The 27,060-nt window shown below is 41.0% G+C and overlaps 1 protein-coding gene across 3 annotated transcripts; it reads right to left on the reverse strand.

The window, feature by feature from the left end:
* Positions 1-280: 280 nt before the first annotated feature.
* LOC310858955 (hexokinase-1-like) lies at positions 281-26,114 on the reverse strand. Of its 3 annotated transcripts, none has more exons than XM_083765265.1 (19): positions 26,013-26,114; positions 25,568-25,754; positions 21,548-21,710; positions 14,148-14,296; positions 12,875-12,994; positions 12,543-12,638; positions 12,163-12,262; positions 10,423-10,606; positions 9,542-9,697; positions 8,813-9,046; positions 7,329-7,633; positions 6,721-6,869; positions 6,182-6,301; positions 5,753-5,848; positions 4,420-4,519; positions 3,893-4,076; positions 3,417-3,572; positions 2,425-2,658; positions 281-1,535 (listed from the first exon to the last, which is right to left on the reverse strand). In XM_083765265.1, exons 2-19 carry the CDS (start codon positions 25,628-25,630, stop codon positions 1,373-1,375), a joined length of 2,772 nt encoding a protein of 923 aa, XP_083621391.1. In that variant the 5' UTR covers positions 25,631-25,754; positions 26,013-26,114; the 3' UTR covers positions 281-1,372. The 3 variants fall into 3 exon arrangements, with proteins under 3 accessions (XP_083621391.1, XP_083621392.1, XP_083621393.1); XM_083765266.1 differs by having other exon boundaries at positions 26,007-26,066; XM_083765267.1 differs by having other exon boundaries at positions 26,001-26,051.
* Between the last annotated feature and the right edge of the window lie 946 nt (positions 26,115-27,060).

Consider the following 27,060-nt stretch of genomic DNA (forward strand, 5'->3'; position numbering starts at 1 on the left):
TGCAATTTTTCCCAATCCCAAATGCACCTAAAAATACAATGTGTGGCAGCTTGCAGTTAATTGTCATATCATGAATTGAATGCATCGCATAGGGCCACAATGGAAACAAGTCACCAGGACTTTTTTGTGTTTATCCTTTTAGCCTTAATGTCTTTAACCACGTGCTGTTTACATTTCACCCAATGTAATCAATCAATATTTTGTCTGTAAGGTTACCCCCCCCCCCTATTGTTAGAACTGTCCCTGGTTCTTGAGTCCAAGGAAAAAAAAGACCACAGGATTTTATACTGCACAACAAAATATAATTTAATGAATTCACTTTTCACTGTTTTAGCACAGATCTGTATTGATGTACAAAATAAATGAGAGAGAGAGAGAGAGAGCGTGAGCAAGAGAGAGAGAGAAATGATCCAGAACTCCCAATTTGTGTCAATGTAATAAGGCATGCAGTCAGTCTCCATACAACTTGGGACATTGAAAGCTACAGGTCAAAAGACAATAGGACAAACATGTCACTCAGCCACACAAATACACACACAAGCGTTCTTGGTATCCACTTTTCTTGGAGCCCAATGAACATTTTATTCTTTGTGGCTCACAATGCTCAGAGGTGATCTTCAACACAACACCTATAATAGTTCACAAAATTGTAACAAGATAAGCTATAACACTTCTACTGTGGCTCATTCAAACCCTTTCAACTCTTCATGAAAACGGTATGGTGCAGGTGAAACACTTTAATATATGAGTAACGTGGACAAAAGGATTAGTAGCCTAGTATAACGTGAGTGTTTGTTTGGTACATAAAATGAGGGTTTGTTTTAACAGCCGTGACTCTTGCATTCAACCCTATGCAGGGAGCCCTTCTGGAGCGGCAAAAAAGCTGTTACAGTAACGGCAAAAAAGCAAGTTCATTCAGCAGTTTCACTTAAACTGGTATTCTAGCCCACATATAAAAAGTAGAGGGATTTTGTTTGCGGTGCAAATACTGTAATGACGTCTGGGATTTAAAGTGTGGCCTATATAAATACAAATTTCTATATTTGCCTCCATATAAAAATAAAATTAGCAACACAAATATTGCACACCTACTGTAAGGAGTTGAGATTCATATCAGATTACTGACAACAGGCTACCGAGGAAAATGTACAAACGTGGAAATAATAAACCTTCCGTTGCGGTATAAATAAATACTTAGACATTTAAATTGAATTCCCTATGCGTATAGTCTCTCTCTCTCTGGCGTGGTGGAGGAAGGGGGCCAGCAGGTGGAGCAGAGATGGAGTCACGGCTGCCAATGGGACATGGAGAGAGGTGGTGTTAAAGGTGGCGAGGTGTGGAGCAAGCAGCTCATTTTGGGTGGAGTGTTGCCTCAGTGTTGCTGCTGGGCCAGCTGGGCCTCCTGCTCTCTCTGGCGACAGCCGACGGCAGTGATGAGGGCGGCCCCCTTGCCACTGCCGTCCTCCGATAGTAGGAACGTGACGTCACATTTGGGGGCCAGGTCCTTCACTGTCTGGTGGAATATCCCAGAGAAGCTGTGAGGAAGTATAGGGAACAGAGAAATGTGATTGGGATGGTGTAACTTCAGGATTCGAACTTGAGTTGTCCCACGTGAAAAGTCAACATTTTGACCACTAGCCTGAAGGGGAATATTAGGCTTTTGGTCATCAGGACAGGCAGAGGCTTTCAGCCACTACTGCTACAGTTCCCAACTGAACTTATCAAACTCAGACGGATATATAATCAATACACTTTATATTAGATATGTATACAGTATACTACTTAACTATATTAATAATATAGTCTTGTCATGACATCACATACCCAGTAGTATCGTAAACGGAGAGCTGTTTCACAAGTGTCGATTCACTGTAGATTGATTACATATTTCAAGATTTAAGTCTTGTGTACTGTTACAAAAAGGATATTTTTGTTCGGCTCCTCTGACAATGTAGCATTGTAGTTACAGTGATAAATACGTATTACTGGACAGGCTTATGACTGTATCTGTTAATAGTTAATGTTATGCTAACCTAGTCAGTCCAAGTGCAGATGGTCGGGCCAGACTTTTAGTCTCTCATATTTTTATCTTATATGTAAGCCTTAATTGGAGAGTTATAAAACACAGAGACAGATTTGCTACTGATATTAACACTACAGCTTGGCCCTGTGCTATATAACCTCCGGCAACGATAAATGCAGTTGATAATCTATACTGCTCAAATAAATAATGTATTTGTTTGTTTATTTATTTTGCAGTTTTTGTGAGCAGTGCACAGTGCAACAAAAACTGCACAAAATTCAAGGTTCAAAAATTGTTCCCTAGATTATTTTGAGCAGTGTAGATTTATTACTATAATCATTGTTTCTCTACTCATGCTCTCTCTTATGAAGCTCTTCTGTTTTCCTCTTTCAGTCACTTACTGCGGGTGGAGTTTGTAGAGAGTGCCGTCTACACCCACGGTGATGTCCAGATGGTCCAGTCCTCTGTTCTCACGGATCTTGTCCACTACTGCAGCCATTCCGGCTCCACAGATCTGTGCTGCACGGTGGGATACAGTACCACACACCTCCTTGACGATAATACTGTCGTCACATGTGCTGTCTAAGCCAAGCTGCTGCAAGATAGCCCTGACCTGAAGGAGGGCCAGACGGTCGCTGTGGAGGATGGAGAGAGAGGGAGCGTGTCCAGATAACGACAGTATGAGGATCACCGCAAACCCCACAGCTGTCCAAGAGGCTAAGGTAGACATTCACATTCTTGTTTAACTAGAACCCGACCGATGCCAGATCTGTCAAAAAAGTCAAATAATGGCCAAACTGATATCTGTTTTACTCTACTTGGCAGGCTGCAAAGAAATTACCTTATACTGCGTTGCCGTATAGTACACCGTGATGTAAGCAACACAGCTGCAGTTAATAAAATAATGTGCATGTTTACATTCAGGTGTGTGAATGTACATGCACATGCAGCAACATTGGCATACCCTTGGCTCTGGGTGGGCACACCTACATCCAAAACACCCATTATAAATGTGTTTAGCTGCAGCTGCCTAGCCTGTCAAACTACAAACTCAGCCTAGGATTTCATGCCCCGCTCATGCACAATTCAATAGAATCTCTACCAACTCGGCTGCCCTAGTTTATAGTTCATCACATGATCAATGATATTGCGCAAATTTCTTTTTGCCCATTTATTTGTGTAATGTACAAATTTTATGAAGCATAAAATATATTTTTGAGAATATCTTTTTTTTTAAAGGTTTAACTCCCCCCCCCCCCCCCCCATAATAAGATGTCCAAAATAGGGATACCAGGTTGGAAGTGATTAAACTGGTTGATTTACTACTGTTTTGCAATAGCAGCGTATTATTGAATGTCCATGGTGATGGTGCAGTGTGAATTGTATCTCTCACCTCTCTATCTGAGACAAGAACTTGGTCTCAAAGATGCCCCTGGTCTTAAGTGTCTCAGATATCTGCCCGCGGAACAGGAAACCACGCTTGGTAAAGTCGATCAGAACGTTCCTGACAATCTCTCCCAGGTACATACCACTGCACATCTTCTCATACCTAAACATAGGAAAGAGAAAAGTCTCATTCACGGAAAAAGCGAGGTATATTTTGCAAGATTTCATAATCCGTAGTTATAACGTTGTGATGGAATTAATATTTGTGACTAATAATTGGCTCTAATTTTAACATTTGATCGCTTAGCTTTATGGGTTTGTGCCTGCAACAAAGACAACATATCACTGTCGGGGAGAAACTTTCCTCTCCAAATTAAATTGAGTTTTTTGTAAATTTACGCCCTCATGCAGAACTACTGGACTGCTATGATATGGCAATTGGAGAACAATACAATTTCAAACGGCAGCGAGATTTCCCTTTACCTTTGTTTGCCTTCGTTGAGCGAGTTTTCATCCACCGAACGGTCATACTCGGTCCTGATGTCATCCAGGCAGCCGTTATCACCGAACGCCCCCCACTCCATGTTGACACACATGCGGCCCTCGTTTCCTTCCACTGTCTCTATGTTTCTCAACTCCTCCATGTAGCACGCATTGCTGCCAGTCCCTGAGAGTATGTTACAACACATGGTATCAGAAACTACATAGTTTACATTGGTGTTATAAATGTTGCATGTCCAGGGAGTGTACTTGTACATCATGCTGTCTCACGCTACAGAAACAGGAGATGGGCTCGTGCCCTATGGGCCACATGGCTCTGCAAGGCTACTTATTTACAGCACATTCATGTATGACAAATAGTGAAAATAGCCGATCTAGAGACTCGTAGATCTGCTATTTTCACATTACTTTTAAACAAAATGTAGATTATTTTCCCACAGTGACATGCCCAGTATAGGGATGCCACATTGAAAATAATGAATACTGTCCAGAAGCAGTGATGAGCATACCTGCGATAAGCCCCACCTCACAAGTGGGTTCCTCATAGGCACAGGTCATCATTGTCCCCACTGTGTCATTCACTATGGCCACCACGTCCAGCTCAAACTCCTGTTGACAGAAACAGCACTTGAGGTGACTTAGTTCTAGGCTAAAGTGTAAACCCAGGTTGGTGTTTGATCGTCTCTCACCTTCCAATCGTGAATTATGATATAATAGGTTGAATCTCAATGCAGTGAATATGTCATTTTAGTTTTGTGGGTGTTTGAGTTATCAGAAGTTTATCTTAATTATATGGTTAGAATTGATGATGAAGTTAGTTAGTTGAATTGTGCAGTATACACAAAATGTCAGATGTTAACTGTTAATTCTACTTTTACGTTTTTATTATTATTATTTTTTATTCTTTGTTGTCCACTCCAATATTTGAACACAAATGTTACACATTGATTATTAATTGAAATAGTTATTGAATAATGAATGAAAGAATGGTGGACAAAAATGGAATTAGATGACTTGTTTAGTTGGAGAATGGTTAGTCAGATATGGTAACCTTTTACAGCAAGCAAATTGCAGTTCACGCAAACCTTTTTCACAATAGGCAACAAAGTAATCATTTCACTAACTCAAATACTTGTACTAATGCAACACACCAATCACACTCGACATAGGCAATTTTCCTGAAGTTATCCCATGCTATTATTATAATGATCCACACATCGCATTTCGACTTTGCTTTACCTTTAGCTTAAACAGAAATTAACTTAATACTTAGAGGATCGTCGATCTAAAAGGGTAAAATCAAATATTGAAACGGAATAATGATGGCTTGATTATGAATTGGGTGAACCCCTCGGGTAGAACAAGAAACAAGAGATTCATGACAGATCAAGATTTGTTTTATGATGAGGGACAGATCAGTTGTTCACAACAGCGCCCCTATTCTGGGCATGTCATTAGCTGAAAACTGGCAAACATTCAACAAAGAAAGTATATCTACAAGCCTACAAGACTATTTTTGCTATTTTACTTTTGACAAGCAACCTAGTATTGGGGCTAAGTCGTTGAAGTCTGGCCAGGGCTAACCTTGGAAATAGCTTTCCCTGTATTCATCTACACCTATAGCCTGCATTTATAATCATATGCTACTAGAATATGTGAAGCCCAATACTTCAAGAGGTGCATTACTGCACTTTGCCGTAAATCAAGTGCTTCGTCAGTTTACAGGGTCAGGGTGTAATGAAATGCAATGTATCGTCGGTAATGATTAGAGGATGATAACAACTGTTAGTTATGCTGTTGCTAATGATGCAGTTGAGTGTTGAATAAACACCCTGTTGTTACCTCTTTCCTCTTGATTCCCTCTCGTAGAAGATCCACCACATCCTCACCCTCACAGTCAGTGGCTTTGAAGCCTTTGGTCCAGTTTACAAGAATACCCTGTAGATTGTAAAACACTATTTAGTTTGTAAAACACTATTTATGATAATTATATCAATTATATCAATAACACTAATAATGTGACTTACTCATAAGTAATTTGAATAACGCTTTTGATGAATTTTAAAAAGCGGTTTGATTTTCTTTTCCGAAACAAGGCATCACAATCGCACGATTACTTTTTGTATTTGGTTAAATTGTCTAGTTCGATTAACTGGTGCCAGCTACGAATACGATAGATGGAGCTCCCTGACCAAACCTGAGGTACCACTGCTTGTCTGCTTCGAGAATGTTTGGGAACAGTTTAGAAACTTATAGAAACGTAAATCTTACTGCATCAAGGCTTTTCTGGTGACAGGGGAAAGAGAAGGTGAATCCCAGGGGCAGACGTGCACTCTTCATGCCCATGTAGTCCAGGAAGTCAGAGATGCAGAACACTATGTGGTCAAAGAGCTGAGAGACACAGCGACCGCTTTCTTAAGTTATTTCAGTAACAAGAGAACACAAGTATTACATCACGTGTGCTGTAACCGTCATCAACTGTGCTGGAGGAATTAAATGGAGTAGTTACATTGTTTATGGATAATGTATAGTTCAAACTAAGGGTAGTGCATGTCACCTCTTCCGTTCCAATTGTTGCTACCCATTCTAAATGTGCATACTGCATGCATTCTGATCAGGCTGCATGCATTATTAGAAGCAACACGTTCATGATACATTAACCCCGATCTAATCTTTAATAATATAGCACAGCTGAAAGACAGTGCACGGTATGTTTTGCAACAATAATCAGAAACATACCGTCATGTTATCTATAAAAGGGAGTACTGTACAAGTAGGTCCAAACTTAAGAGAGTGACATCCTTAATTACCTCCTCTCCTGTTCCCTGCATGACTTCAATGGGAATGGCGTAGATTTTGTTATGCATCTCTACCGTTCGCTTCTTTCCACTGCGGATCTTTACCAGAAGAACACGAAAGTTTGTCCCTCCCAGATCCAGAGCAAGGAAATCACCATTCTCTGTGAAACAAGGAAAGTTTTGTTGGTCAAATAAATTGTACATAGGGAGTATATTGTTGCTGGTCGGAAGAAACCTTGTAACTCCGTCCAGTTTTCGGTGAAGAGGTGACCACCGAAAACTACAAGATGACATCACGCCACGGTGGTCACCGCTCACACAACACATCTCGCTGTTTTTACTAACCACAGTTTCGGTGGTCACCTCTTCACCGAAAACTGGACTATGATTGAATATGCCTTAAGCTGTGTGTGGATTTTATAAATATTCAACCAATGAAAAGTAACTGTTTCGAACATATCAGATTTCTTTCGCATGGCAGTGACCATATTCACATTCATATCTGGATTGCTTGTTTCGTTGTTTTTGTCAGCAATAATGTATAAACTTTATGAATCATTTGTTCAAAGTTTGCTCAGGGACCTTCACTGTGGAAAAGACAGGAAACCCCTTTTCATCACCTGATCCATCGGGTGTACTTCGGACGTAGGTAGGCAACATTTTGACCGTGGCTTCCGCGTGCGTATCCTTCCCCAGCCCCCTCTCGATCTCCGTCTTCATCCTTTTCTTCACCTCTAACAACTGATCCTTGGTCAGTCTGAACTTGTCAAGGGTCTGTTCGATCTGGCGAGCCTGGTCGTTCAGACGGTATGCCACTGCTGTTACCATGGCAGCCCCTTTGGCGCTCCCACTCTCTGACAGCAGGAAGCGTACATCAGATTCTGGCACCAAGCGCCTCACGGTCTTGTGGAGACGCCGGGCATATCTGTTGAGGATGGAGATTTGGTTGGTTTTGAGTCTGAATCATCGGATATTGATTAAGGACGTGTGGATTGATTGTAGTCTATACACAATTGCTGCGGTTTGCCTTCACAATTGTCATCCGCAGGAATATCAGACGACTCGCCTGTTCCATTCATAAACTACACAGTGAAATCTATGGTGTTAAAATAATACTTTGAGTAATAGTTAGGACGTAAAATTAGGGTAACGTGTCGGGGACTAGACGTCTCACTCTTGTGTGCACACGTGCGTGTGTGCGTGTGTCTGTGTGCATGCACTGTTCTTTTGGGCATGTGGAGGCACAGAGCAGACAGCAGCACAAAATTAATCCGACCTTCGTTTACAAGTATATCGACATGAAGAAAGTCCCCACTCCCTCCCCACACAGTGACAGCAGTGACAACACTTGCATGTTTACACACAGACGGACTGAATATTCTGTACACTACAATGTTTTTTATGTGTTTCCTTAAGCAATTGATTAATGTACCTCATTTCAATGAGGGCTTCAGTCTCCTTATTTGCCCACATCTATCCATGGTTAAACAGGACATCTTTGCGCTGTGTAAAATGAATATCCCTTCTCCGTCTCCAACTGTGTTTAGCTTAATTTCCTTTATTTGCTGCGGATTGCATTCCCACCTGCACCGAATCTAAATCAAATGCGATTGGAAGCGAAGCGAAACCCCTGTTTTTTGGCGGAGTAGAATGCGGTTCTTTGATGGGCATTAGGATTCGAATGAGGCTTCACTGCCAAATGAAGCACACTTTCCGACAATGTGCAGCAGGATTCGTTTTAATCGCAGTAAAGCTTTCTGGTGTGAAGGCGACCTTAGTCTCAAGGATTTTTAAAGTCTCTGCAACTTTAGTCTCGCATAGCCAGACTTTCATAAATCTGCGCCTACATTCTTATGCAGAGCTAGGCGGAGCTATCGAAACTTTTGGATATATTTTCTTACTGAAATGAATGGAAGTGAATAACTTGCAAAAAAAAGTCTAAAAATCACTATGGAATGTTTTGGAAAATGGTTGGCAGTAATGTCAAGAAAGTGTGTGGCAGTCAATATTGAAGCTAAAGATTTCAAATTGTCCTTTAAAATCAATTAAGATGCAGAGAAGTGCATTCATGAATCCAGGATGCCACTGGTGTGGAAATACTTACTGAGGGTGCATCTTGTAGAGAGATCCGTCAATTCCCACAGTAGTGCGGAGGCGTGCAACTCCCTTGTGGTCTTTTAGTCGGGTGAGGATTCCACCAAGTGTTGAAGCAATGAGATTTGCTGAGCGGAAAGATACAATGGTGCACACATGCTGCACAGCCTGGCAGTCCTCATCCGAAGGCTCCACTCCTAGCCTGGTCAGGATCTCCATGCACTTTTTTAAGCCCTCCTTGCTCCTAAAATGGAAATAATTTACTCTTTTAAGTTTTCAGTGCATGTACAAGTCAAGTCTTGAGAGCTGATCTTCTTATCTGAGACTCTGAGTTGAGTCTAAGTTTAAGTCTTAAGTGTACTGTACAGCTCTGCTCAGCATCCTCATAATTGATATAATATCCATGCCGGTTTGGCAGTGCCAAGCCAGTTAACACGGTTGCTCAAACAATATGCTATAGGAAGGCAGAACTTTGTACAAAAAATACAAAAAAGGTGTGTCCTTTAATAGGCGACTGCTCTGAGATTTTTACCACATCAAATCTGATTAGTTTTCGCTTTGGAGTCTTGAGTCAAGTCAAATCTTAGTACATACAGTAGTACAAGTGGAAGTGGTGTCTCCAACTCTAAAATGAAGTATTGTTTTTTTGGTTTTATTTTTTATTTTTATATATATATATATAAATTATATACATAACTAACGCATACTTTATTTCGACTTCATAGGCTGGAGTTCTTACTTTTCAATTGCTGAAACATGCTTTGTTTCAATCTTTCCTTTTGTCAGGAGTTCAGGGGTTATTCGACCCTCAAACAGCAGTCCCTCTTTAGCCATCTTGACCAGGATGAGTCGAACAAGTTCTCCGATGTACATACCGCTGGCCATCTTCTCGAACCTGATCCCACAGCAAAAGAAGGTTTTGAGAAAGGCAAAGTTTGCTGCAGTAGACATTTAACAAAATGCAACGTATTGTTTCATAAACACACAGACGCACACATTAACACTTTGGAACTGCCCCGTACAACCACAGTCTTATATGGTTGGCCACTGTGCAGCTGGAGCAGTTTGGAGTTCAGTGCTCTGCTCAAGAGCCCTTCAGTGGTGTTAAGGTGTGATTGTTGGCCATTCACTTCCCCACCCAGATTGTTTCGGCTGATTCAAGGATTCAAATCTGTGTCATTTTGGCTACAAGCAGTCAAGCACAACCTTATGTCAAGGCTGCCCCCAAAATGCCATAGTCACAGAATTTCAGCACACAACAAATTGATTCAGATGAAAAATGAATACTACTGTAAACTATACCATTTAATTTTTGTTTGTTTTTTCTTCCATCTATATAAAATTATGCATCTTGTATGGCCATCTAGTGGTCATAATTTGTCATCAAATTGCATGTCATCACATTTTAGAAGGTATTCTCTACCATTGGAAGCCACATCCCCATTGCTACGTAGCGCAGCATCCGGTGCCGCGCTATGAGCTTGTAGATCTGATATGTTTCAATAGCTAAAGTATAACATAATGCTATAAACACCAAAAGGGGTTCCGCGGCCCAATAATGGGTTAACGACAACCACAAACCCATCATTCCCAAAGTTTTGTGCAAGCGTGTGGTCTTACAGCTGTTTCCCTGGGTTGAGGGAGCCCCTGTCAATCTCCCGGTCAAACTCTGTGCGGATGTCCTCCAGGGAGCCGTCGTCCCCGAAGGCGCCCCACTCGGTGTTGATGCACATCCGGCCCTCGTCTCCTTCCACCAGGTCGATGTGACGCAGTTCCTCCATGTAGCAGGCGTTGGTTCCTGTACCTGGAAGGAGCAGTGTTGATTTAGAATTTCGATTTAGTTTTACTCATAGTCTTTTGTATAAAATGTAATTTTAGTTTCAGTCATATTTTAGTCATCTGAAAGGTTGTACTTTTGGTCTAATTTTAGCTGACAAAATATAAGATTTTAGTCTACTAAATGAAATGTATAGTTGATTTTGACGACAAATATATTTTTACACTAGTCCCTCCTTAACGCTCTAGTCTAGTTTTGTTGACAAAATTGTCAATGTATTTAGTCTTGTATTTAGTCACCGTAGCTTAAAGCAAAATAAAAACTAATAGTTTTTAATTATTTTGTTTCCGTCATGGCAAAAAGGTAGTCCACGAAAATGTTTTGTCATAGTTTTAGTTGATGAAATCAACTTCAACACTGGAAAGGAGTCCTAACAACCACATGACCTCTGAGCTACAAGATGGCAAATCTTCAATAGCAGCATTTTATATGATGGCTTATAATTAGCTTATATATGGCATTGAGGTATGCGCATGCATAAAGTGAATGGGAAATCGAGTGGCAAATTGAGTGGCAAAGTGACTTGGCAATGTGAGTTTAATGTGTTTAACATTGTTTATGCAATCAGATAGGACTTTTCTGTGTGGATGTATGGGCTATCAAGGCCAGAAAAGTAGTTTTTTGCCACTCAGTAGGCGTTCCCGCATAACTTCCAGGTATGATGATGATGTCAATTGCATACCCGAACATGGCACTTTGACTGCCGGGGTTAGGGTTTAATCATCTCGTGCATGTGTGTCAAGTGTGTGTGACGTGCGTGCGTGCGGCGTGCGTGCTTGCGCATGCGAGAGAGGGGGAATAGTTACCGTTAAAAATCTTTAAGACAACCTTTGATCTGTATGTCCCTTAATTTCATATTCCGGTGCTGCTATGACAACTGAATTTCACAAGAACTTTTTGGTCACAGCCAGGTCAACTTTATTAGTATGTCCCAATTAATTGGGCAATTCATTTTGGTGTTATATGCTATATACGTAGTATGCTGTGCCAAACCTTTTTTTTTTAAGCGTATACCGTCTTGGCATCTTCTAATCATTTCACCCATTGACCACACGGCAGCGTATAGCCTATACGTGCGCATGTTGCGCAGGGAATAATTATGGTATACCGTCTGAAAAAACCTAGACTACAGCACTGTGTCACAGTATACATTTGCAGATACACGAAATGTGTCCTCTGCAAGTCTGCATTTAACCCATCCTAACTATTGGGAGCGTGTGGCTGCCATTCAGAGCCCGGGGAGCAGTTAATGGTTAAGTAATCTGAGTTCCCAGAAGATCTCGCATAACAACAAGAGGGGAGAGAACAGGGGTTAGGGTTAAGTGTCTTGCTCAGGGACACTTCAATACATAGGCCCAGGTTGAACAATTTTACAATTTTATTTTCCAAAAGGACTCTAAACCCTTTCAGCTATGCCCGCACCATTTGCTTTACACATCTATCTATTTATTTGACCAATTTACTAAACTATTTATCTGCCACGGGTTGATGAGATAAATGTGGTCTTTGCTGTATTTAATTACCTATGATGATGCCCACTTCACAGCGCTGATCATCAAAGCCACAGGTCATCATGGTACCAACTGTGTCATTAACGACTGCCATGATGTCTGCCTCATAGTCCTGTGCACACACACACGCACACACACACACACACACACACACACACACACACACACACACACACACACACACACACACACACACACACACACACACACACACACACACACACACACACACACACGCACACACACGGCAAGGGATTTCAATTACCTGTTTTTGTTGAAAGGTAATTCAGTCAATCAATTGGATGTATTTGAATGTTTGACGTCATTTAGCAAGAAAACTATTCAAACAGGGCAGTGAACTAGTTAACAACTTAACAAGCAACAAAACTCACCCCTCGTTTCTTGATTGCCTTGTTCAATAGCTTGACAACATCCATGCCCTCCACACCGCTGACTTTAAACTTCTTTGTCCATGTCACTAAGACAGCCTATAAAACAAACACTTTTATAGGGCCAGTCTCTTAGTTACAATTAGCCAAACTTGGCAACTCTGATATTTTTGTGTCAATTGGTATTCTATCCTCCGCACCACCCACCAGAATACACATTTAGTACACAATCACTAAAAGGTTTATTTACAGGGAAATCAACTTTCCTTTGAACGACTGGTTTACAATTATTAATTTTTAAATCATGGGCTCCTACTTGACGGGTCTTACTGTACCTCGTCCAGTTTGGACTGGATGCAGGGGAAGGAGAACGTAAATCCTACAGGTATCTTTTGTCCCTTGATGTTCTGTTTCTCCATGAAGTCTCCGAGACAGTCTGCCACATGGTCAAAGAGCTGGAGACAAAATAAACAAGATAAAAGGAAGGCAAAGGCCACATACTGAACAACTATATTTAACATAGTTTGTCCCATACACAAACTTATTTTGATAGTACTTAAAAGGGAACAAAATCCGTCACAGAACAAATTCAGTATGGCTGAAACTCTATGTACTTTTTCAATTAACCAAAATTGTTTTATTTTTCTTTTCTATAATCGATTAACATATTAGCCCCATATTATACTAAAATAGTGATAATATATGATTTACAAACAAGCACACAACATCGTTACGTCGTATTGACCATTGAGATTGTAGATTGTCTATTTTTTGTATTTATTTAAATCAATATTTATTTAATAATCGATTCAATTGATACTGTTCCACGGCCGAGTAGACCGTAATTCAGCTACTTGTGTGATCTTTTTTTTCTTCTTTTTTCTGGGAGGCTTGGTACTGCATTCAGTTGTAGAATAAGAATAAACCGTTTGCAATTCTTTAAAATATCACCTTACTTTTGTGGCCAGCTGTCCCAAAATGTTCCAATTTTCAGCGGCACTCTAAATGTTGTTATTCTATGTGGCACTCTTAGTCTTAACCGACAGTCTCTAGTGTGTTTGGCTCTCATGTTACAGTAGGACTGCCAGCTGCTGTTTTGGAGCTCAGTGTAGGTCAGTAGTGTCATCATGACGTCACTGTATCCTAGCAGTGGTTCTCAAACTTTTGAATTTAAAACGACCCCACAGCTTGGTATCCATCATAATTAGGGCCACAGACCCCAATAACTCTTGAGTGTACAAATGGAACCAAATGCACCCCTAAAGGTCCATTTGGTTCCGTTTGTGCACTCTCAGAGTTACAGAATTGTAAGGACCCATTTGGTTCCTACTTCCTTACTATTGTTAATTTAGTTGGGGACCCCCTGGAAACCCCTCAAGGACCCTGGGTGTCCCTGGACCCCACACTGAGAACCACTACCTTAGAGCCATTGGGTTGTGTGTATAGAATACAAACATGATTTGAAATTGACCATATAATTGATAAATCAGGGTAAAATAAGATTATTCCACATGATATACCATCCCAGTTTTTAAATGCTTTCTCCTTGATATTACAACCAATCAAAAGCTGAATAGGCTAAAAGCAAATGATAGTGCACGTGTTTACCTGTGTCCCGCTCCCATGGATGATGTCATCAGGGGTCTCATAGACCTGGCTCTCCATTTGAACTGGCTGCTTTTTATCATCTGTCACCTTCACACGCAGGATCCGGAAGTTGGAGCCTCCCAGGTCCAGAGCTATGAAGTCGCCCTTTTCTGTAAAGTGGAAAATATGGTGACCCTTAATTAATTAGGTTTTGAAGCTTTGCATACTTCAAAGTTTTAGTTGGAGCAAATTACCGCAGATTGCACCCCAGTATCACACATGCAGTAGTACTGTATCAGATAGTTCAGCACTCCATTTTATTTGTTTGGCCACTTTGGTCATTTGATTTGAAGGGTTGTCAGTTCTTAATGTTGATCACCAACTTTCCCACAGAGTTTCATGATGTTTCCTGAATGCGTTTGGAAATTACATGCCTTTTTACGTGACCAATCAGTGCAAAAGGTTGATCAGTTCTTACTTGCCACATCACCAAACTGTTCACAAAGTTTAATGGAAATCCGATTATAACGTTTGGAAAAATATGGAATGCAACTCCACCGGCTTGTTTCCCCTTTTACAAAGCTAAGAAGACTACCCTAATTGACACCTATTAAATGGAGAGATATTAATTATTTATTTGTAAAAACTTCAGCACAGAAATTGTGTGGATAAATGGTAAATACTGGTCATAATGTCATTAGAAAGCAGGTCTACTAAAGGTAAAAGTGGGTTCTGTTCTTTATGTACGGCGACACGCAACTAAATTAGAAACTTGTGCTGGAAACTTGAGAACATGTAATATTACATGTTAAAACAAGAGAGAGATATAATCTCAGTATGACCTAATAAAGTTTGATAGGTATCCAAAGTAAACACAGAACCAGTTAGTATAGCACAGAACATTTTTATGTGATCTGGTCATTTACTGTAGCCTAGTATACATGCCCGGCTCTAAGGTAGAATGTCACTCAAGGCAAGGAGCTCAAATGTAAACAGATCCTCCATGGGCAGACGTTATCAGATGGCGAGGAGGTTTCAGAAAAGCTTTTCATTCAATAAAATGTTACTTGACATTCAATACTTAAATTCAAGAATGTATTAATTAATTAATCCCTGAGTGACGGGGTGCACCACTAGCTGGACAATGTTTGAGTCCAGCTGGAGACCTGTGTTCCATCTCTTTCCCCCTATACTGTATACTGTAACCTTTGTATGTTCCATCGCTAAACTCGTGCATGGACGTGCAGAGAATGTTAGAGAGGCAGGGGCTGAAATGTCCTAAAAAAACAACTTTGGCCAAAAATAGACAAGCTCACGATGCGTTTAGAGCTTGTAGATCAGCTATTTGACTATTTTCGGGGCGTAACCCCCATTCTTTAGCTGCTAAAGATGTGACGGATGGCATGGAAAGGGGGGCATTTGCATTTCTCTCACTACAGTAAATGCTGCATTCAAGTTTTACGGGTAAAAGGGCCTCAGGCCCCTTTTGATGTCTGCGTGCACTTGCCTGTATAAACTTTATCTAAATAAAGCAAAAACCAAACTACAGAGATTGCAAACTGTATTCCAATGAGTGCATACATGAACCAACAGGCAGCTGTCAATATAGAGTCTAGACCATTTCCACCGTCGTGATTATGTAATTTTGCCCTCGCTTTGACCTTTTTTGTTCCACATTTTAATCATCTCTTCAGGGCAGCCTACTGATAATGACCATGGCCTTTTCAACCCATTTTCTCTTTAAGTTAGATCACTGTTCATTAGCTATTTTCAGAAAATCCGCCAAGCGGGGCACGGTGGCGCAGTCAGTAGTCCTGTCGCCTCACAGCTAGAAGGTCCTGGGTTCGATTCTCACTGGGGGCACTGGGGGGCGTGTTCTCTCCTTTGCGTGCACAGTGCCCATACCCAAGGTGGGGTTGGCGAAAGGGCCTTTCTGTGTGGAGTTTGCATGTTCTTCCCGTGTCCCCTAGGCTAGGTACCCTCACAAAAGTATGCCGTAATCCTGGTCTCTAAACTGCCTCCCCCTGGCCAGCCGATGCACCTGATGGAGGGGAAAGGAACTGGTTGGAATAACATGTTCCTTCCACGTACTACGTCCAACCGGGGAACCAAACGGTGAATTCCCCCCTGTCAGGTGAAAAGAAGCGGCTTGGACTCCACATGCATAAGAGGAAGCATGGGGTCAGTCTGTTATTGCTCTCCCAAGGTTGGCAGAGGTAGTGATTACATTAGATAATTTACACTGGGTGGAAAAAAGTTAGGTTATTTTTTTTTAAATCTGGCCTTCTGTTCTTGTCTTATTTTGTTCACAGACAGACTTTGTACATTATGTCATTTCATAGCACAATGTGACATCACAGATGCCAAGAGATTGAGAGATTATCACGCGATATCCAACGCATCAAACCACATCTTTCTAAATCTCTTTGCTTTCCTGATATGACCGATTATGTCATTTTCAACCCTCTCAACCCAAACGTTAAGCTCTTTGTGACAGCCTACTGTATTCCCTCATCATTCCCTCCAGTTCTCTCCAGTTATTTATTTTATTCAGTTTTTCATTTTTAAGTAAAAAAAAGTATTTTGTAAACATGTGTACAATATAGTGTATGTATTGTGTTTATAGCTCATGAGACCATTAGTGTAGATAATTATATCCTATGGTCAAAGCTTAGAGAAACCATGAGGCCACTGTATAGCTCCTTGCTCATGGTTTAGGCATTCAGTTGACACTCGTATTGAGGGAATTGTCCAGTGTCATGCTCAAGGACACTGGACCACATGGCTTTCAAACACGTGACCACATGTGACCTATTGGTACAGGAAGCTCTATCCAACCACTGACGCTACCCTGGGGAAACAATGTGGTTCATTTGGTAACATAATATCTGTGCTTAGTGTTTGCTATGCTACACTATATAATAAGCTGTGGTGTCTGCTATGCTATACGATAAACACGCCCTTTGACCTGCCTGGAATTATTAGCACTGTTTGGATGCAGAAGTCTGTCTGCTAAATGCCTAAATTGTAAATTGCGACACTATATTTTATGTTTTCAGGTAAACGCATACGTATTTGGCATGCTCCCTGTGGTGTTTATCATACCAGACCTAGTTCTTCCATGATCCCCCTATGCGGTGCTAGCTCGGGCCAAAGCCTTAACTCTGACCTTTATTTGATATTTGCCCACTTTACTCATGTACCTCATGTCTAGTGGTGGCTATTTATAATGTGGAAGAAGCCTGTGGTTGGTCAGAAGCCCTTTCTGTTGGCCCCGTTGAGCCTCTTCATGTCTGACAATCACTTGATGTTATTTCTACTGTATATACAAACACTTTACCAACAAGTACAGCCGATGCCAAGCAATGAATGTGAGACCTGTTCAGTTTCTAGTAAATTTTTCACATATGTCTTGATAATGACTCTAGATTTGTATTTTGACCTGGTAACATTGTTGAAGATGTTTTGAAGGTTATTTCTTTAAAAGTTAAGCTGTACGGTAGCTCTTATTCAAATTAACCAAGGATGTTTCCTATTATAGTAAAATAAAAATGTCAAATTATCTTGAAAGTAGCCTACTATCTTATATTATTATCATCTTGAGTATTTTCTCTTTCAATATTAGCATGTTTCATATTAATTTAATGTGGGTCAGCAAGTATGATCTGTATTGATGCAAAGTTCCCACTGTAATAAATATAATTTTAATTGAAGGTGAAATATGGTGTGATCTGTAACTATGCAATTCTAAGTCTAACTATAACTAACCCATCACATTATCCATGTCCTTGATTCAAAGTAAGTAAAACTAACATTGTATCCTATGTTGTGAGACAAAATCCAATTGTCTCTCCAGTGCATCGTCTGCAACATAAATTCATAAATTACTATTGTAATGTTTGTCAGTCCATCTGTTATCATGGTAGGAAATGAACAGAACATATGGTCGTATGTTGAACTGTTCCCTTCCTCCAAACAGTGGTTCAAGTTCACATACGGAGGCCACACACCAAAAGGTTCACATCACATAATGGCTCTGACGATTTGAACACCTCAGCACATTTTTGTTGGACAGATAGACAGGATAGGGCCGATGGAATGTACAACATAACAATGGCATTTTTGCAATATATTATACTGCTCATTAATAATCTGTTTAAAGCACTTGAAGGCAAACCTTAATTTACATAAATAAATAAAATAAATACAAAGCAGTTTTGCTACATGGTTGGTTACAGCGAAAATGCTAGCCGCAACATACACATACAATTTGCTAGTCTCAGGGTAAGGAATATATTGTGATGATGATAATAATAATCATCATCATTGTCTCCACCAGGCCGAAGGCATAGGGAGAGAGTATGTTTTGCACTGTGTGTGTGTGTGTGTGTGTGTGTGTGTGTGTGTGTGTGTGTGTGTGTGTGTGTGTGTGTGTGTGTGTGTGTGTGTGTGTGTGTGTGTGTGTGTGTGTGTGTGCATGCGTGTGTCTGTGTGTGCGTCTGTGCTTGCGTGCGTCCGTCCATGGACAGCTAATCTCCGCCACCGTTGGCCCGGCCGATGCCAAACTGTGCGCACACACTCCCTGGATGCCAATGACTAACCTCTGCCCCAAAGTCTTCAGAACGGACTGTTATAGTGCCACCATGAGGCCGGTTTTTGCAAAACATTTCATTACATTACTCTTACATATTTTATCCATCCATCATGCAAATTGGTATACACTATCTCTATAGTCATGTGATCAACACGGATTTGGTCCCATTTCCCATATTCCATCCTGATTGGCTACGAGTGGCTTCCACATCTCGCAATATTGGTCCGTTTCGAACGAAATGCCGCCAATCATGAACGCAGCGCCTGCAATTTCTGTGAAATTATACACACACACTACGCTGAGGACGAAATGCCACTTAATTATTTTTCAAATCATCCTCACGGTGGTGCTATAACTAGTACAGCAGATAATAGGAACGATCTTTCACTTGGTGATACAAGCGTGAAATTTGGCATGAACATGTGGTGGTAATTTTTCAAGATGGCCGCCAAATAAAAAAGGCCTTTTGTGGCGGTTCTGGACAACCATGGGTGCGGCCAACTCGAGAACGGGCACTGCACTCCCTGTGGGTGTGTGGAACGTGTGTGTCGAATTTGAAGTCGGTGGGGCGAACGGTTCTCGAGTTACGTGGATTACAGATGTACACACGCACACAAAATTCGTGCAATATAGCAGATCATTGGAACGGTTGTTCGCTTGGTGATACAAGCGTGACATTTGTCATGAACCTTCCTTTGGGTCAACTCTTTAACTTTTTTAACCGAGCCATCCAAGAATCCAATATGGCGGTGCTATTTCAAGATGGCCGCCACATCTAATTGTTAGCCTATGTCTACATTTCTTACAAATTTTAGGAAAAATTTCACCATTATAGATAGATAGATAGTTTTTTTTTTTTTTTTTTTTTTTTTAATATTCTTTATATTCTTTTTTTTTTATTTTATTTTTTTTAGTTTTCATACTGAAAGTGGTAGCATGCTAATGCTAACTTAATGCTAACATGGTAGCATGCTAATGCTAACATAATAATGCTAACATGGTAATATGCTAGCATGCTAACATAGCATGCTAACATGATAATGCTAATTAGCATTAGAAAATGGTAGCATTAGCATGCTACCATTTTCAGTATGAAAACTAAAAATAATGACAAAAAAAAAAATATATATATAAAGAATAAAAAATATATATAATTTTTTTTAAATAAATCTATCTATCTATAATGGTGAAATTTTTCCTAAAATTTGTAAGAAATGTAGACATAGGCTAACATTTAGATGTGGCGGCCATCTTGAAATAGCACCGCCATATTGGATTCTTGGATGGCTCGGTTAAAAAAGTTAAAGAGGTGACCCAGAGGCATGTTCGTGCCAAATTTCACGCTTGTATGACCAAGCGAACAACCGTTCCAATGATCTGCTATATTGCACGAATTACATCTATATAGATCTATGTATCTATATTACATCTGTAATCCACGTAACCCGAGAACCGTTCGCCCCACCGACTTCAAATTCGACACACACGTTCCACACACCCACAGGGAGTGCAGTGCCCGGTCTCGAGTCGGCCACTCCCATGGTTGTCCAGAACCGCCACAAAAGGCCTTTTTTATTTGGTGGCCATCTTGAAAAATGACCGCCATATTGGATTTTTCGCTGGCTTGGTTAAAAAAGTTAAAGAGGTGACCCAGAGGCATGTTCATGCCAAATTTCACTCTTGTATCACCAAGTGAAAGGTTCTCTCACAATATGGCTGTTAGCCGCTGTACTGCCAATTCCTGTTTTTATCTATAACCGAATCTGATCTGATCTGTGTACGACTTTGTTGTACACAGATCAGTATGGAAAAACCTTTTCCCTGTATTTTCCAATGTGTCCCTTTTAGTTGTTGTTGGGGGATTGATTTGCACATACCTGGAATTTGTCCTCTGTATTTAACACATGCTATTCAGACCTATATCTTATCTTGCGCCACCCCTTACCCCTTATCCCTAAACGTATTTGCCATTTTTTGACTATTTTGAAAAACATTTTAAAATAGTTCAAATAGCCGATCTACAAGCTCACAACGTGTCGATGTAGATCGGCTAGTTGAACTATTTTCAAATGTTTTTCAAAATGGTAAAAAATGGCAAATAAGTTTAGGGATAAGGGGTAAAGGGGGCACAAGATAGGGCCACTCAGTGTCTTTGCTCAAGGACACTTCGACACACTAAACCAGGAAGACATGGCGATCAAACGATGCACTTTCCGGCCTCTCCGCCCCTGTTTATTTTTAGGAATGCTAATGAGGCATTTTTCCATTTACAGATTCTAAAATGCCAATGCATGATCGAGGCCTTGAATTATATGCTTTAAGTAAAAGGACCAGACACAATGGGCTATATCTTGCGCTACCCCTTACCCCTTATTCCTATACGTATTTGCCATTTTTTACTATTTTGAAAAACCTTTTAACGAAGACTTCAAATAGCCGATGTTCAAGCTCACAATGTGTCTCACAATGTGGCTAGTTGAACTATTTTAAAATGTTTTTTTTAATAGTAAAAAATGGCAAATAAGTTTAGGGATAAGGTGTGGCGCAAGATAGAGCCCAATGTCTGAATGTCAGCATGTCAATTACTTTAAGCTGATGCTCAATAACATGTACATTTGTCATCGTTCACCCCACTTTGAAATATGGGGACAGGCAGCCATAATGTCTAAGCAAGGTAACCTATATATTCTGTGCAGTATTGTGAAAGTGACCAGTAGATTCTGGCAAGTGGTAGCCATTGGGGCCTGTACCGTACGGTATATAAACGGATGACAATTCTCTGCCATATTGGTGTCTCTGTGTGATTGTTATTAATATGACACTGTACCTGATCCATCAGGGATGGACCTGACGAAGGTTGGCAGCATCTTGACCGTGGCGGTGGGGTTGGTGTCCCGACCCAGTCCAGCATCCAAGTCCCTGCGGAACCGGCCCATGATGTCTCTCAGCGTATCGTCGGAGTATCGCATGGAGTAGAGGTACTTGTCAATCTGAGGCACAATATAGGATACATGTAGTTAGATATTTGAGTTCACACAGTGACTGGCAAAAAAGTACATTCTAATTGGTTTCAATTCCATAACTCATTATAAACATAGTTGGAAGATAGACAGTTACACATTTTAAGCGCATTACAGTTGCTGATTGTTGAGATTTAAGAGTTGCAATCAGAGATGGGCAGTATTTGAAATACATGTATTTGAAATACGTATTTGAAATACTTTTTTGTATTTTGTAATTTGTATTTCGCTGGGATGGAAGAAATTAGATGTATTTTGTATTTAAATACATTTTTTGACCCAGTATTTGTATTTTGTATCAACATACATTTTCAATGTATTTTGCCCATCAGAGATGGGCAGTATTTGAAATACATGTATTTGAAATACGTATTTGAAATACTTTTTCTGTATTTTGTAATTTGTATTTCGCTGGGATGGAAGATGTATTTTGTATTTTGTATTTAGATAAATTTTTTGACCCAGTATTTGTATTTTGTATCAATTCAAAATACATTTTCAATGTATTTTGCCCATCTCTGGTTGCAATTAATTAAGATCATCTCCGTTGTTGCATTGTGTGTAGGCCTGTAACAATAATAATCGCCTAATCGCAATGTGAGATAATACTTTTTGCATAATCGTCAATCGTTTCCATGTTGAAAAATGTCCATACATTTTCATAGATTTTTCAAAAGTGTGTGTGTGTGTGTGTGTGTGTGTGTGTGGTAGAGTACAGTAGTGTGTATTAGTATTGGACAGATATCGAAATTGTTCCTGATATGTTATGTTACATACAGAATGTGCCCACCATGTTGATGCGTTTGTATTAACCTACCTACATACAGTAGGTAGGTTAGCACTCCTCTGCACTTCTGTGGCACAAAGGACATTTTGGAGAGAATGTGAAAAAGCATTGTGATCATATCTGTGTGCACTTCTATATTGAAGCTTTTTAGAGGGGCGATAACCCTTCCTATGACCAGCTTTCCGGGTTTGTGTGAACACAAACATTGGCTTGTGATTAGCTGATCACCCCATAGCGATGATTTGATTGGCTGAGCAAAGTACATATTGAAGATTAAAGTGAGGGCAGAAAAGTGAAAACGCCAAAAGTGATTGGCCAGAATGACTTTTGTGGTGATTTGATTGGCTGAGCACGGAATGTGATGTATAATGATATATGATGATGTATGATAATAAGAGCGCCCCTCACTTCACACGGGTGTGATTTCTTTTTTTAAAGATATCTGCATCTGCAGAATAACATAGATGTACAGTAAACCCTACTGGTGGAAACTGGTATTGCAATAGTATGTATTGGTGATATGACCATGGATGTCATATCAGCCAAATTTCCAGTATTGCGGATCCATAATAAATTGTGGCATCTTTTATTTTCCCAAATTCCTACCAAATAAATCGCCTGCCACAGTGCCAAAAGAATAACGTATAGTGTATACACTGCTGGTGCCAAGTCTTTAGCCCAAACATTCTTGTTGTGATATTAATAGTAACATTTCATTGTAGGCTACAGCACTATGAAAACATGGTGAGCAGATTATGCTCTCATATTTCTGTTTCCATTGAAATGGGTATATCAGTTGATGAGCACTACTTAAAGCTGCACCAAACTAAACTACCCTGGATTTGAACCCGTGCTGAACATTTGTATTTGATCCAATGGAGCTGGCCTGCTTGCTTGCTCGCTCAGCTTACTTACTAAATTGAATCTTGGTAAAAAAATACAAAGTTAAGTTATATTTGATGTATGTATTCTTTGTATGTTGCATTTAGTATTCTACCATACAGATTGGACAAAATTACATTTTATTCATTAAAAAGGTTACATAGTGCCGCTTTAAAGCTACACTATGTAACTTTTTTAGTGACTGAAATGTTAGTATGATATACAATATTACTAACACATGTGGTGGTTGCAGTTAATCTCCCTGCTCTTCTCTTGAGAATTTTTGATCATATGGTCTGGTATAGGACGGTCCACATTTGGATGACAAACGGCTATGCCTGAAGATCAAAATAAAAATTCTCCCCTGCAAGCAGGGCACATTGGTAGACATTTCAGCACTTGGACGGGTTCCAATCCCACGTAGGACATGAAAGTTAAAAGAGTGCGGCTTCAATGACAGAACAATAGGCTCTATGCACACAGAATAATTCTTCCTACTTCCGGGGCCCTTCCCTACTTCCTACTACTAGCTGCTACTGATTATACTAATTATAGGCTCTGTTCCATTTAGTGTACAGTGGTTCTCAAACTTAAATGAACCCTTGCGGGTCAAATTTGGTTCAATTTGCACACAAGTACGAGGTAATTTGGAACCCAATCAAGGACACTTTGAGACCCACTGGTGTAGCGTAGCAGAGTGTTTCCAGTGAGCCAACATGCACCCTGACTCTGTTTGACCAGAATGGAACTGAGCCTTCATTAGTAATATCATTGGTAACACCTGTGAAGGAAGTAGGGAAGGAGCCCAATTTCTTTCCAAAATAGCATGTATGCAAAATGCATAGAGCCTATTAGATTTCTGTTATCCTTAGCTACGTATACTACATATCCTTTATCACAGTACTGTATGGACCAAATACTGATATTTCATCATGTGATAGGCCTACAGGTTGTCTTTTCTTTGAGCTACAGCAGAAAAAGAGAACGGCACAGAGCTTAATATAATTTGTATCTGTATTGTCACATTTTCAGAACTTAATTACACAAATCGTCCGTGTACCAACTGTTTGTGATGCCTTTACTTACAGAAATAATACTTCTGGAGTATTAAAATTAATTGGGTTCAATTAATCAGTTTTCCTTATTAAACAGTTTAAATATACAATTAAAATGAGTGTTTGTTAGAAATAGGCCTTCTTAATAATTACCGGTAATGTTTTTCTTAATAATTAAATATATAAAATATACACCACACAAGAACCATCTTTGAATGGTAGTGTTTCCTATTAGTTGGTTCCACTCCCACACTCCCACACTAGACAGCGGGAAAAGTGTGCGTGCTGTACCGCACACCACACACTGCACTGCAATGTCACGTGACATCACACATCTCATCACGTAGTCCATGTATGTACCGACTCCCAAGTCCCCAAGGGGGCATTCTTCAGGTTTCTCATCCAATACCTATATATCAGTCACGAATGTACTGGGGGACCTGGGCCTATTTCCTTGGGTGCCCACATCTGCATCTTACGAGTTTATATGCCGTCCTTTAGCCAGTGGTAATGAGGGGGACTCATTTTTGTCTTGCACTAACACCAAGAGTGGATGAAGAGGGAGCTGTTAAACCATTTGTACAATAAAATGAATTAAAGAGAGAACAGCCTTGTTCTCTCTTCAAAGAGGATGAGCGTGATGAGAAGATGTGGCGCTCACGACTCCAGCCGGCAGCCGCCTCGCTGCCACCTGTCTGCTTCAGCCTCCCCAGAAACACTCCTTAATGAGAGTCTGACTATCTCCACTGCATCTCCACCACTGCCGCCGGCAACTCAACTGACATAGCCCTTTTCTTCTCAAGGACATCCAATACTGAACGCCATAAAAGCAAACAGTCACTAAGCCCTCGGCCAGACAAAAGCATCCACAGTTTCAACAGGCAGTCGTCATTATGTCCTTTTATTTTGTTACCCAACTGCTCCATCCGCCCCGCTCAGCCGCGCTCAGCCTCACTACGCCCCACAGGCATGGCTTTCTATTGATTGATTTGAGCAGTCACCATCAACCAGTGGCTCTGTCAGATGACCCTGGCTGTTACACAACAGCTCAAACTCAACACAGCAGAGGACTGTTGGTGCACTCTGACGCAGCTTTCACTCACCTTTTTGAGTTGATCATCCTTCAACTCTGTGAAGTAGTAGGCCAGAAGCTGAGCCGCTATCATCCTGCCTGCCCTGCACGTCCGCCAAGAGCTGTCAGCGACCACGGGTAATTAAGACAGTGGGAGGGGGAAACGAGGCAATGGAAGCCAGCTTGCTTGTGTCCACGCCAGCTGATCCCTTTTTATCCTAAAGCACAGGAAAATATTAGGCCTAAGCTGCACAGTCCTGAAGCAAGACGAATGTAAAAAGCAGGAGAGGTTGTGGACTGTGCCTTGCTAGTCTGTGGCTGCGCATGCACACAGGCTCTCTCTCTCTCTCTCTCTCTCTCTCTCTCTCTCTTACACACACACACACACACAGTCACTCACACACACACACACACACACACACACACACACACACACACACACACACACACACACTCACACTCACGCTCACGCTCACGCAGAGAGGCTGGGTCTGTCGTGTGTATCCTTCTCAATGCCGCTAGCTCCCTGCTAGTTCTCGGGAGATGCACCAGTCCTGCACTGGAATGGTGGTTCACTCTGTCCTGCCCACATCACATGCCCTGATTGGTTGTTGAGCTTGTGTGGCTGTCAGGTCGGGAGGGGATGTGAGGGAGAGGAAGGGAGCGGGACCAGACTAGCTTCTCCTTCAGTGGGAGAGGAAAGGGCAGAGAGGAGGGGGAGGGGGAGGGGATTGAGACAGACAGAGGGCTAAGAAAGACGGAAGTAGGATCTGCAGATAGCCCACCCCTCCTGAGCAGTGGATAGTGACCACCCCTCCAACCCCACCCCACCCGCCCAGCCCGCCGGCCGGCCGGCCAGCCAGCACGTCGCACACGTTGCCATGGCACCAAGAGCTTGGCCCAGTCACATGGTGATGTAATGAACCCTCCCGACCCCACTGCATCACGGAGGTCAGCAGCATCCTCCTGCTCAGCTGGAGACAGAGTAGTGACCGAGGGGACAATCTGATAGGGAGGCAAAAAGAAAGAAAAAGAAAACGTCTATCTCCCTAATTACGTTAGCTGTCAAGTATATAGAGGAAATTGTGATGCAGACGTTTATTGATGAGTCGCAGTGTTCCGTGCTACGCGCTGCAGAGTCTGACATAATGCTAGAGGGACAGTCAGACCTTACATAGAGTGCACACAGCAAAATGAGTGTTATGTTTAACTGAGAGACTGTACAAAAAAAGATTGTAGGTCCAGGAACAGTGTGATAATATAAATACAACTTTATTTATAAAGCACCTTTTGTGTTACAAAGTGCTTTACACACGAGGCATGCATGGTACACAAAAACAAGAAGCAACAAGTGACATTTCAACCATCAACATGATGTTGCTGAAATTAATAAATTAGCACTGAAACCTAATCTATAAAAGTGCGTTTTCAGACGGGATTTAAAGGAGGAGACAGACAGCAAGCCTGATCTCCAAGGGAAGTGCATTCCGAAGTGTTGGAGCTGAAAGCCAGATCTCCTAGCTT

Source organism: Protomyctophum parallelum (assembly GCF_964188405.1).
Source record: "Protomyctophum parallelum genome assembly, chromosome: 5".
Classification (NCBI taxonomy): domain Eukaryota; kingdom Metazoa; phylum Chordata; class Actinopteri; order Myctophiformes; family Myctophidae; genus Protomyctophum; species Protomyctophum parallelum.

What these genes read in the sequence shown, in the direction of transcription:
- LOC310858955 (XM_083765265.1), bottom strand. Translation starts at nt 25,630, where the DNA reads ATGATAGCGGCTCAGCTTCTGGCCTACTACTTCACAGAGTTGAAGGAT. An exon ending in AGGATGATCAACTCAAAAAG is followed by an intron (nt 21,711 to 25,567) that starts GTGAGTGAAAGC and finishes ATTGTGCCTCAG; the next exon opens with ATTGACAAGTACCTCTACTC. An exon ending in AGGGAATCAAGAGGAAAGAG is followed by an intron (nt 4,520 to 5,752) that starts GTAACAACAGGG and finishes TTCTGTCAACAG; the next exon opens with GAGTTTGAGCTGGACGTGGT.